General features: G+C 29.3%; 1 protein-coding gene across 1 annotated transcript; it reads right to left on the bottom strand.

The window, feature by feature from the left end:
* Window positions 1-575: 575 nt before the first annotated feature.
* LOC114184759 (heavy metal-associated isoprenylated plant protein 3-like) lies at window positions 576-11700 on the bottom strand (the record flags this gene model as incomplete). The annotated part of the gene is made up of 6 exons (XM_028072071.1): window positions 11692-11700; window positions 11341-11394; window positions 1288-1444; window positions 978-1147; window positions 805-898; window positions 576-721 (listed from the first exon to the last, which is right to left on the bottom strand). Coding segments are annotated over exons 1-6 (630 nt in total), but the record flags the coding sequence as incomplete, so codon positions are not given.
* Window positions 11701-13549: the final 1849 nt, after the last annotated feature.

Genomic DNA, 13549 nt, shown 5'->3' with positions numbered 1-13549 from the left:
TTGGGTGTATAGGGTGAACGATAAGAGAGTCTATCAATCGCAAAATTCTCCCTATGCTATCCACACCTGGCTCAAATTAAGGAATTTCTTCTTAAGTTGAAAACAAGTGACTCTTTTGTACCCCAAGCTCGTAGAATCACCTCAAATCCATTTCTTACGAGTGTCATAAAAAACTCAAAGCTTCATCACATAATGTGACAAGCATGGGGATTTTCATCACTGAACATATCTGATGCAGGATAATATTGCCCCACGTAGTAGTAGTATTCACCATAACCATAACCACATACAGGTACCATATAATTGTTATTATTTTTTTCAGTTTTCCCCTGGCCATTACCTTCTCCCTCGTTATCGTTATCATTATCTCCTTCATTACCACCTTTTTTCTTCTTCTTGCTGGAGCCACTCCCTCCTTTGTCACCTTCTTTCTCACTTTCATTTTCCTTCTTCTTCTTCTTCTCCTTCTCATTTTCCTTTTCCTTTTCCTTTTCCTTCTCCTTCTCCTTTACTTTCTCATTCTCCTTCTCCTTTCCCTTCTCCTTCGCCTTCTCCTTCTCTTTTACCTTCTCCTTCTCTTTTTCCTTCTCCTTCTTGGGAGGAACCACCTCAACCTTCCTCCTAAACTTCTCCGACAACTTCTGCACCAGAGCTGGCACGTCCATTGTGCCCTTAACCATCACCATTCCCTTCTCCCTATCTGTACTCACTTCCTTAACCCCTACAACACCATTCCAGCACGTGTCAAAAACAGAGACAAAAATAAACACCAAGTCCAAAAAATAAAATGAAAAAAAGAAACACCTTTGAATTTCAACACAGCCCTGCGAATCTTATTGGAGCAACCTTGGCATGGACAAAGATTAAACACCTTCAGCACCGCTGTTGTCGCCGGAGCCTGTCACATAAGCCAACAAACAAAAAATAAAATAAGTAATAATAATAACTAGCTATTGAATTAATATAACGCTAAAAACCTCTTTTTCTTTGGTTTTCTTTTCGTTGTTTTTGGGTTTGTTTTCCTTGTCCTTGTTGGGAGGAGGAGAGGCAACATCAACATTCTTCTTCGCCTTCCCAGAAAGCTTGTCCTTTGGTTTGATGGGGTCAACGCTTTCGGTCTTAATCTCCGGCTTCAAACATTCCACGCCTTCAACATGAATCGATTTCAATGCTTCAGTTACGTCAGATAAAAAAAACAACAGTGAATAAATAAGCAATACTGGCAAAAGATTAATTAACAAATTTGAGAGGGAAAACATGTTTGTGTTCTTGATCGAGTTTGGAAACCTCGGAAAGCGTGTAGGCATTTGATGATTTTTGATGCGCATTCGTCACAGTGCATGTCGATCTTCAAGACAACGGTGGTCGGGTATGACGATGTCGTTTCCTCGTTCTTCCCTGCTTTCTCGTTCTTGTTGCCATAATCGTTCTTCTTCGCCTGTGTCTTTGCGTAATTCAAAGGAAGAGGTTAACATCTAACAATGTACAATGTACGTAGAAAAGAGAAGAGGGATCGAATTTCAACCTGACCCATGAAACTAGCAAACAAATCTAACAATAACTGACTGAGAAGTTTTGGAGTGGCGGAGAGTGAGAAGGATACAGGTACGTATATTTATACAAGTGGGTCCCACCTTATGCATCTTTCCTTTTTTAATTTTTTAATAATAGTAATTTCGGATTTTGGCATTAGGTTGGATTCACGTTGCACTCTCACACACCATTTTGAGTGTCACAGCACTATTTATTTTGAATGTCATATTTTTTAAACAATTATTTTTGCACATAAAAATATCAAAATATATTATTGTCTAAATGTTACACAACAATAATTTGATGTCAAAGAAATTTATAAGAAAATTATGACAAATTAATTAATTGTAAATAACCATATCATTCAATGTTCATTAATTATTTAATAATTATAAGAATCATATACAATTAGATATTTTACATATTACATAATCAAATATATAGTATTTCCTTTTGTATTCAATATATTTCCTATTATATATAATATTATCTTTTCTCTAAATGATATATCTTAATTTAAATTAATTATAAATAAATATAAGTTCATAAAACATAGCTAAATTATTATTCAACAATGAATTAACTTTTGTTTAGGATTCATCATAAATTCATGAACCTTTAAACCTTTCCAAAATTAAATTATGATTTTTAATCAATTTATTGAATTTGTATTTCCTTTTAACGGAGTGTTTTCTTATCTAACAGTCGGTATCACAAAATATTATGAGCAAAATATCATGAGTAGAAATGATAAATAAATATATTTTTATGGGAATTATTTGAACTTGTCTTCATTTTGATGAAAAGTTTTCGCATTGATGGGATACGAGTATGGATACTAATGTGGATAATATTTGATTTTTTCAATTGGATATGAAAACAGAAATTGGTACGTACATATCCTCCTCATTTTCATCCCTATTTCCGCCCTAATACTCATTCTCTTCTCCATTTAAATTACTAAAGTATCTATAGTTTATTAGTTTATATATATATATATATATATATATATATATATATATATATATATATATATATATATATTTCTCAGTCTTTAATTTTATAATTTTTCTTTTTTCTTGTTACACACTTTTTTTTCCTCCTTTCAGGTTAAATATGTTTTTATTCCTTAATTTTTAGTGAAAATTGAAATTAGTCTATCTTTGAAATTTTGGACCAATTTAGTCCCCTATGTTTAAAAATATTGATTAATTTAGTCATTTTAACCAAATTTTGTTAAGTGTTAAGTTTATTTGATGTTTTAAATGTGTTTCTCAGGTAACATTGAAGCGAAAATGAGTTAAACGACATAAAAACCTTAAATAATATCATGAAATGCATTTGAAACATCATATAAATTTTAAAAAAATGGTTAAAAAGACTATATACACGTATCTCTAAAGTTGAGAGACTAAATTAGTCTAAAGTTTCAAAGTGAGACTATTTTCAATTTTTACTAAAAGTTGAGGGACCAAAAACATATTTAACCCTCTTTCTTCTAATGGTTTGACTTCTATATCCACGAAATCCACTCGTATATCCAATGTACTTTTTTTATTATCACAATCTTTGTACGATTATGTTCATATGGTGGTATTATCAATTTTATTGAATCAAATAATTTTTATATTTCACATTTGAATATTACTATTTTTTAATATTTTTATTTATTATTTATTTTTTCAGATGATAATATTTGACTCTTAATTCATACAAAAAAATGTATCTTCTTTTTTCTCTTTTATCCTTAAATTTTGTTTCATTTGATGAAAAACTTATTATTTTATTTAAACAATTTTTATTATCTCTCAATAATTCGACTAGTTTGATATATGAACAGTTTTCTTTGGTCTATAAGACACTTCTCGTCTTATCACATCCTTAATTATACACTTGTTTTCGTTTGTAATGTTTTGTTCAATGTTGTATCAAATTGTTTATCTTCATTTAAAACATTTTTAAAATTGAATATTTTTTTTATTTTATATAATTTTTTAAAAATATTTTTTAATTTTATCAACTTTGTTTCATTAGTGTTTGTAAATGTAATAAATGTTTGGTTGTCATGAAATTTTATTTTGTACTCTAATTTGAAATGTAAATAATTACAATTTTTTTCTAAATATGTGATGTTAAAGAAATATTGTTGAGAGAAGAAGATGTAGATCTTCAAGCCATTCAAGCCTTTGGTTTTTGATGATGTTCGTATACTATCTAAGTCTAGATAAGTATATTGAGTTTAGATAATGATGTAAGTCAAGCAAAATGTTTTTGAAATCTAACTAACCATTGTATAATCAATTAATATCAGCTTTGGCGTGAAAAATGATTCTTTTTGAAATACATATATGCCACCGACCTTCATTAATCAATTAGCTCACTAATCTAACCAATTAAAAACAAACACTTTTATAAATTTTAAAAAGTTGAAGAGTATTAATCGATTATAATACTTTCATAATCGGTTAATATCATAAGTAAGAAATTTGTCTTTAAAAACCCGTTTCGCCCACATTTTAAAAATAAGAAATCTGATTTAAGGAGTTGTGTGACTGTGAGAAAAAGGAAATCTTGCATTCTTGGAGAAAGTTTTGTTGAGTTCTCTCAACTTTGTCAAAGAGCAATCAATTTGACTTTGATTCACAATACTTCTTTCTTGGCAATAAGACTGATTGTAATCTTTGCAAACTGATGTGTATTCATTCCTTTTATTATTATGTATATTTCATCTCTTTACTTTGTTTTCACTGTGTAGGTGAATATCATATTGCTCTTGTGTGTAACATTGCATTAGGCTGTGTTTTTTGATATCTTGGAGTCTAGAATTATTGAGGAGCACTTATAATTCTTGTAAATTCTTTGAGATATAGTGAAAATCGTTTAGCTAAGGTTGCTTATAAGAAAACTAGATGTAGATTTATTAGAATTGAACCAGTATAAAAATGAGTGTTTCCTTTTCTCCATCTTTCCTTCAAAATTCTTCTTATATTCAAAAACCCATTTTTCAACATCAAGAACCTTATTAATTGATTAAAGACTTGTGAAAATATTTTTTTGTATTAAAAAGAATAAAGTATTTTTTAAAATCCAATTCACCCCCTCCCTCCCCCTCCCCCTCTTAGATTGAGATTGAGTATATTGGATGTATCAGGTTTAACAATTGGCACCAAAGTTGGTTTTCGAAAGATAATTGATTAAACGATCATGTGTTATGGCCAATGTCAAATCAAATCTTTGTTGAAGGGGCATCTATAAATACCACTTTTATTTGCCGGAGAAAATCATAATGAACATTTTCATGGAATCAATGGACAAGGGTGTTTGGGATGTTGTTGTAAATGGACATTTTCAACCCACAAAAACTGAAAATGGTAAAACTATTCCTAAAGAATTCTCTACATGGACACTTGATGAAATTAAGAGAGCATATTATGATTTGTTTGTGGTCCATGGTGTGGATGAGCCACAAATACTAAAGAATGATGTAAATGAAGTTGTTGGCTACTTATTAAAAATAACACAAATAAGCTTGATCCAAGAGCTAGAAATGTGTTTTTTTTTATTCAAAAATAGAACAAAAGGTTATGATAAATATGATAAATATAAGAGAAATTATCATATCTCAAAATGTCATTTTTCATGAACATAAATTTATAAAAACTATATATAATTAATAAATATATGGAACAAAATGCTGTGGATATTAATGGGGAAGATTTCAATTTATTATATGAACCTATGGATAATCAATTTTGTGAACATGTTCAAAATAATCATTATGTTAACAATAATAAAAGAACTCAAACTTAAAATGAAAGAGTTGAAAGAAAAAATTTGAGAAGATCTTCAAGAATTCATAAGATCCATTCTTCTTAGACGACTATCATTGTTATCTAGCTACTTCAACAAAAAGGTTTGGTGCTCATGAAGGTAATGGAGTTGGATATTTTGTTAATTTTGTCATTCATATAAAAATATATTTGCTAAGCACTTGTAATATACTTTTGATATCTCTTATCATATTGAACCTCATACCTACGAGGAAACTATTACTTTTCCTTAATGGATTATAACCATGAAAATCGAGATTGAAGCTCTTGAAAGAAACTAAACTCGGTGTGTGATTAATCTCCCATTAATAAAAACGTACATTGGTTGTAAATGGATTTACAAAATAAATTATAAGGCCAATGGAGACATAAAATGTTATAAGGCACGTCTAGTTGACAAAGGCTATACCAGATTGAAGGAGTTTACTACCTTGACACATACTCTTTGGTTGCCAAACTCACCAGGATGCGTATTCTTCTTGTTGTTATTACAAACAAAAATCGTATAATGCTTTCTTATACGATTGGTTTTTTTCTATCTAAATCTAATATTTCTTTGTTTATTAAAGAAAAACATTCTTTCATTGCTTTGTTTGTATATGTGGATGATTTGATCTTAGGTAGGGATGTCAAAAAAATTCGTACTTGTGGGTATCTGTAGATAAAACCCGCAACGGGTAGGAAATTGATATTGAAAATGGATATCCGCAGGTAATGGGTACGAGTATTTTTTATACCCGCATGTTAATGGGGTAGGTACGGGTATAATAGTATTCGTACCCATATCTGCTATACTGTAATTTAAATTAAAAAAATAATTAAAATATTAACACATTGATTTTGAATAGGTTATTTTTTATCAACTGGTTTTAAAAAATCTTCATTTATTTGTAAACGGTCATTCAACACTATTAAAATGTGTTATTTGCACTTTTTTTTGAAATTTATAAATGTTATGCAATGTATTTTTATTTGAAATTATAGTAAAAATTTGTTATTACATATTAAATTTTCCTTTTCATAAATACCCGTGGATATTAAAAAATATACGGGTACCCGCACGGATATGGATAGGGTATGAGACGAATATTTATCCAGCGGATAGGATACGGGGGAGCTACTACCCGTACCCTACCTGTCCCGTTGACATCCCTAATCTTGGAAGGATATTGGATATATGATATAAATATGTCAAGGATGCTTTAATCATGCTTTCAAAATTAAAGACCTTGAACAACTAAAGTATTTCTTTTAGGTCTTGAAATATCAAGATCACACAATGGTATACATATTTGTCAAAAGAAATACCGTTAAGATATTATTTTAGATACATGGATAATGGGCGTTAAGTTATCTCATACATCAATGGATTCAAAGATTTTGTTTGAGCGAAACAATTTTGTTGTAAACAAGATCATAGAATGGGATCCTACGACACTTCTTTACTTAACCAATAACAAATTGAATATTTATTTCGTTGTTCAATTTCTCGGCCAATTTTCGTAGTGTCTAACCAAATTTCATAGTCAAATTATTGTAAGATCTTATGCTACATCAAAAGTTATGCATCTCAATGTATTTTTTTCCCTTATAATTCTCACATTAAACTTAAAGCTTTCTCATTGGATTTCATGTTCTATTTCTCATCGATCCACCACCGATTTCTACATTTTTTCTCGAAGTTTCTCTCATTTCATTGAAGAATAAGAAATAGGTACTATTTCACACTTATACTCTAAGACATAATAGATGGCTCTGCCTGTAACCACATTAGGGATTCGATAGATTAAATACCTTCTTCAACATCTTTACACCACTCAAAATTCTTCTGCAAGTGTTTACTCTGATAGTCAAGTTACAAGACATATTACAATTAATACCTCTTTCTATGAATGTACCAAAAACGTTGACATTGATTATCACATGATTTCTAAAAGAATAATGATATGTTGACAATCAAATTTCGACAACTTTTTCTTACAATTTAAGATGTCATCTTTTAATTGGTTTAAAAATATAAAAAAATGAAAAAAAAAATGAAAAATGGGAGACTATTTAAAAGATGACATATCAAGTTGTAAGAGAAAGTTGTCAAAATTTAGTTGTTAAAAAATCATTTTCCTTTCTAAAATGGTGCAAAATAATTTAATTCATCGTCTTTCAATATAATCTATTGATCAACTTACAAATCTCTTTACAAAATTGTTTGAGCGGTTTTATTTTAGTGAACATGTCTCCAAGTTGGAATTCTTAATATACACCTTCCAGCTTGAAGAAGGGTATTAAGCTTTTCCTTTTTCTATTTTCCTTTTTGTTGTTGCATGTTATATAAATACCTGAGCTTGCTCCACGTTAACATATCATCTATCAATAATATTACATGTTTCTTATCTGCCTTTTGAGTTCTCATTGTTTATTTCTTATGCCGCCACTTGTTTTGTTGCTTTTTTTTTTCTATACCCCGTCACCACTTTGCCATAAGGTTTTATTGCACATTTATTATTTGCTTTAGTCTCTATTCAAAACACCTTAAAAAATTTGATGTGAATACTTTTTTTCATAGAGATTTAAATGAAGAGATTTTATTCTATCTAGTGTGAGTCTTTTTTGTCTCACACTTATACTATTCTCAACAATATAACATTACCTTGCCAATTGTATATAGACAAAATCCGATATAGACTTGATAAACAACAATTTGACAAGCTTTCGATCTCTTTACGATAATTCAATTATACTTCATTCCAATTTGATCATTGTTCATTTATAAAACTTCTTCTATATATGTTGAAGATATAATTCTTGAGTGATTTATTATTTAATATCGATATATTGAAATATTTCTTGGATATATCATTTTCAAAATAATGATTTTGACTAGGCAACATTTCTCATTGAAAATATGCTCTTCACATTCTTCCAAAGTTTGGATTTCTTTCGTTAAGCCATTCTACATAAAATGGTTAGCTATACAAAGATTATTTTTGTACTATAATGTTCTACTTCATGATGTTTGCTTTAGACTTATTAAACACTTGCTTTATCTTATAAATGCATTTTACTGTCCAACTATTTAAGTTAGTTCTTACAGGATCCATCCATCATTGATCATTAAGTTTGTAATTTGTTTTCTTTATATCTTTTCCTGCTTGTAACATCAAAATATATATATATATATATATATATATATATATATATATATATATATATATATATATATATATATATATATAGTATCATATTTTTTCCGTAATTAAACTTTGTTTCGATAAAAAAACATAAACCAAGAAACGAGCTTTAAATAAGTGTAAAAGCTCGCATATATATATATATATATATATATATATATATATATATATATATATATATATATATATATATATAACAATAACAATGACAAAGATGAAAAAACTTATTCTCATATAAATCATTTTTAATCTTGATAAATTATGTAAAATTTTGTAACCAAAATTTATTCTCCAGTCTAAAAAAACTCCTCTTATATATATATATATATATATATATATATATATATATATATATATATATATATATATATATATATATATATAAACTAGATGCTAAGTCTAGATATTTTGGCTATAGAAACAACATGTCATGTTAAATAATTTTCAAAAACAAACAAGCTGTGGTCCAAGTATACAACCGTTTCAGAAAGTTGTTCATATGAGATGAAATAATACATTCAGAGATTATACATGTACCTTCTATTAAAATAATTTATTTAGTATTAAGATATAATTAATTCAATCGATGAAACTCTTTTCAAACATTATTAACCTAATAATGCATAAAAAAATTCTTATTAGTAATGAAGCATAGTTTGAAATCCCTGGAAGACGTATATTTAGTATGCAGTGATGCTTTGAACAAATATGTGGAGAAAAAAATAATGGAATAAGATGATATGCCGCAAATATTGAAAATGAATGGCTAACTTTGAACAACATATCTAGTTTAAGGATTGTCATGAGATTTTATTCTTTCACTTTTCTCTTTTGCTGAATCAAACATAATATTTCCTATTAATACTAATCTATTTTCTTATTCTTTATAGAAGATTGTAATTAATTTTTATTTCAAGATTTATTTAAACAGAATTAATATGCTAAACAACTAGAACAAAATTAATAATAGAAAAGAAAAGCCCGAAAGCAACAATTCTCTGATATCTGAATGTGGTGGGTACAAGTGTAGGGTTTCTGAAGCTGGTTTTGTCTCAACATGAGCCTCATTTTTTACCTTTTTTCCTGATCAACAATTTAAGAAAGAAGTACCCAGTGAGCTGGTTGCCAATTGATTTTCAGAACTGAATAATGAATGCCTTTTGAGAGTGAAGGCAAGAAAAAGGATTATTAGGTTTGTCCCATTTACAGACTAGAAATAGAAACTATATATGCAAAATTCATCACTTTCCCACTGCAGATTTGTCCACAACCTAAACTTTTTGTTTCCTAACAATGTCTTTCCTGATTGATTAGTGCCTGTTAATTTGGATATTTCAAATTCCGCAACATGAAAATTTAAAAATCCATATAAAAATTCTAAAAAGATTCATTTTTTAATATTTTTGATAGAAAAAAAATCAGAAAAGTCTATAAAAAGATGTTGACACTGTATCTATATTTTGTCAGCTTGTATTTCTCTTTACACGTTACAGAAAAACAGAATACCCACAAGGAGACATACTCATGGCAAGTGAAGAGTCAGTCCAATGTCCTAGGTGGCAACGTGTGATTGGTGGGGTGGTAAAATCCCACGTGGTACTGATGCTTTACATCACGTGGGCTTAGACCAGCTTGTTGTGTGGCAGACATGCGCACACACCTCTTTCTAGCTAGCTAGCTTTAGATATCAGAACAAACCATAAATAATAATGGAGACATCCTTATCCACACATAAACCTGTAATCATAGTTTTTTCCTTTGCTTTGTTTAATGTTTCCGTGTTTTTCCCTCACCCCAAATGACCAAAATACACTGATAAATAAATAGAATAAGCACAGACCTGTGAATATTATCTTTATTTTTTTATTTATCTATTTCTTCGCAGGAAGGACATATGCCATTTATCTAGATAGATTGTGTCTACAAGAATTGGTCCAAAATCTCTTGTGATTTGGGTGAATCAATCTCAACACTCTCTCTCATAATCCTTTTCAACAGGAATTTCTGATTATATAAATGTTAGCCGCATCCAAATTTCATAACTTGCAATATAGCAAGTCATTTTAACACATGTTGATGCCGATATGTTGCCTTTATCTGCATTTGCACCTGCACTTTACTTGGTTTCTCTGAAACATAAATGAGCACATGTCATTTGAAGAGAAAGAGAAATATATTATATAATATATTATATATTATATGTATATATACATATGTATATATATGTGTGCATCGAGAAACTGAGAACGAGGTGCAGGTGCATCTGCAGGTGAATGTCATATCGGATTACTGGCTATGTGGTCTATGTGGTCTAGATAGTGTGGTTGCAGCTGTTTGTGGTATATCATAAAGGGTAAGATATTTCATTTACTCCTCCTTGAACACACAGTGTTGGTTTTGGTTTGAGTTCTTCTATCTTCCTTCTAATATACTGCAACATGTGCTATTTTTTGTAGTGTATATCTCTGCATACACTTATAAACACAGTTCTTATGCAGATCTAGATTATGGAGGTTGGTGTTGTTGAATCCATAACTTTGAAGTTTTAGACAAAGTTAGAATGAGTTTCTAGCTTAGCTGGCACAGTTCTTTGTCAGAATTAAGGATTTCATGATATTATATGTGTTCTGATAACCTACTTTCTTCTTCTTTTTTCCATCAACTGTTTGATTTTCCAATAATATATTACAGGAAGAGTCAAATTAGGAGATATGTCCGGTTCTCGCCAAGCATTAAAGATTAAAAAGGTATTATATTTTATCTGAAATTTGAGCACTAGTTTTGCATACCTGCTTCAAGATGGGTTTTAGGGCCTTTTGCCTGAAGGATTCTGCAGAATTTACCTGCAGAAAGAGAAAGTCATATAGGAGGGTTTGAGAGTTATAGTTACCCCCTTTTTCCTTCCCTTTCTAAGCCTATTAAAGTTATGAAAATGACACAAGTTAAATTAATTCTTATAACCACTTGTTTGCTGTGTTTTATGAAAGTGGTGTTAGATATTTTTTAGAAAGTGAAATGATGGAACCCTCGGTTATTTTTTAGCCTATGGTTCTTACTTGAAATGGACACAAGGTCAATTACCAAGATCAAGTTCTCTCTTATTTTTTAAAACTCTCTAACTTTGGTATTTATATATTTACCAAATCCATTTTCCCAGTGGAGGAAGAATATATAAAAGATTGATGAAAATAGAGAACACTTGTCTGAGAGAGCATATATTATGCCCTAGTGCCAGCCAGTGATAAAATAGACTCTCCTAATATCATAAAAGAACCCAATTTACATGTTGAACAATGTGATATATATTGGCTGGAAAAAATCTAGCTAAGACTGTCATCATACACATTTGCATAACTTCTTTAGGGGTGTGGTTGAAATTGAACCTTCTGCATACACTGATCCTAATAAAATTGTTCTTTAGAAGTTTCAAGAAGTGTCTATTAATAGCTAGAAGCTACTGTCCCAGTGTAACATTTTGGAAGAATCCAGAAACTTAGGAACCAGTAGTTAGTAACTGTACCACAGTCTGAAAGAAGGTAGAAAGACCTGGAATCAAATTAATGCAAAACATGGAAGAAGATGAAGCTCAACTTTCAGTTAAAGAGAGATGATGCTTCAAATCTTAACCATTCTAAGTCACCAGCATTGAAGGATAGATGCATTTTCAAATAACTGTTATCCTTTTTACAGAATACAAAGTTGGTTACTTCTCTTTGGAAATCTTTGTGTTGTGTGATTCAACCACTCTAAACAGGGTCTGCAGATGTTTACATATACATACACACATACATATATATATATATATATATATATATATATATATATATAATCTTCTCTCTTTTGTATATATGATGACCTACACAACTTAGTTTTAGTACATTGAAAATTTGTTTTACTGTAAAGTGTTAATGAAGTATTTATCTAAACAAAGTTTATTCTGTTTTCTATAATAAAGTGTTCTTACAAATGTTTAATAGAGTTTGAAGAATTATTTGGTGTTTATTGAGAATATTTAACTGTATTTATATTTTACATGACCTTTCATATATATAAAGTAAGCTTAAAACATAAAAAAAGGAGAAAAAGGAGAACAAGTAGAGAGACTAGTCCAACTTTCAGTAATTATATTTTTCTTGTCAGACATTTTATTTTATATTATACAATATGACATATATGGAATAGAATTAATAAAGTGGTATTATTAGAACCTAGTTGATCTTTGAAAAAAAAAAGTGAACACTGCACAAAACACTCTAACAACCGTTGGTACAATTTGTGCAATGTTTAAGTTTCTTAATTTGAAAGAGAAAACTATTATTTTTAATATAAATTTGAAAATTTTGTTTACTTCATTGGATGCCTCAGAATTCGTAAAAATAGAGTAGGAAGATCAGACCAGTAACACACAAAAGTGAAATGAAAGAAAAATAACACATGTTTAAGTTTTTGGAATGATTAAAAAAGAACTTATTTTTTACTTGTAAAAAGACATAAGTTTTTGTTTAGATGGCGATTGCAAGAGTTATATGATTAAATAAAGAAGATTTTGTTAATATGAATTATTCATTTGCCACAAAAAAGTGGAAGGAAGTGGTAATATTGGAGTCACAATAAAATAAGGAGTCAAAGTGATTTGTATGACTTTTTTTGTGTCCCAAATTAGATGAAAATTCATTTAACACTGGACAAATTTTGGAGCTCGATTATTCTTTTCTATTTGAGAATCATAAACGTAGAACTTTCTACTCCAAAAGAAAAACTATTGTTGTGGTGAAAATGACACATAACAAAAGTTTTCAATTGTCTTTAATTTCAACTTTGATGACTATAGAAGGAAATGACTCTTGTGTATGGAACAAGTTGCTTTGTTGAAAGAATATGATCTTTGGACTCCCAATTATTAAGAAAAAAAAATTAAAGTTGGTGGAGATTGCATGTTTGACAAAACATCATCGACAATTAGAATTGAGTTTATTTTGAGTAAAAAACTAAAGTATT

The sequence above is a fragment of the Vigna unguiculata genome, chromosome 5 (genome assembly GCF_004118075.2).
Source record: "Vigna unguiculata cultivar IT97K-499-35 chromosome 5, ASM411807v1, whole genome shotgun sequence".
NCBI classification, from domain to species: Eukaryota; Viridiplantae; Streptophyta; class Magnoliopsida; order Fabales; family Fabaceae; genus Vigna; species Vigna unguiculata.
This window is presented reverse-complemented; position numbering and strand designations above follow the sequence as displayed.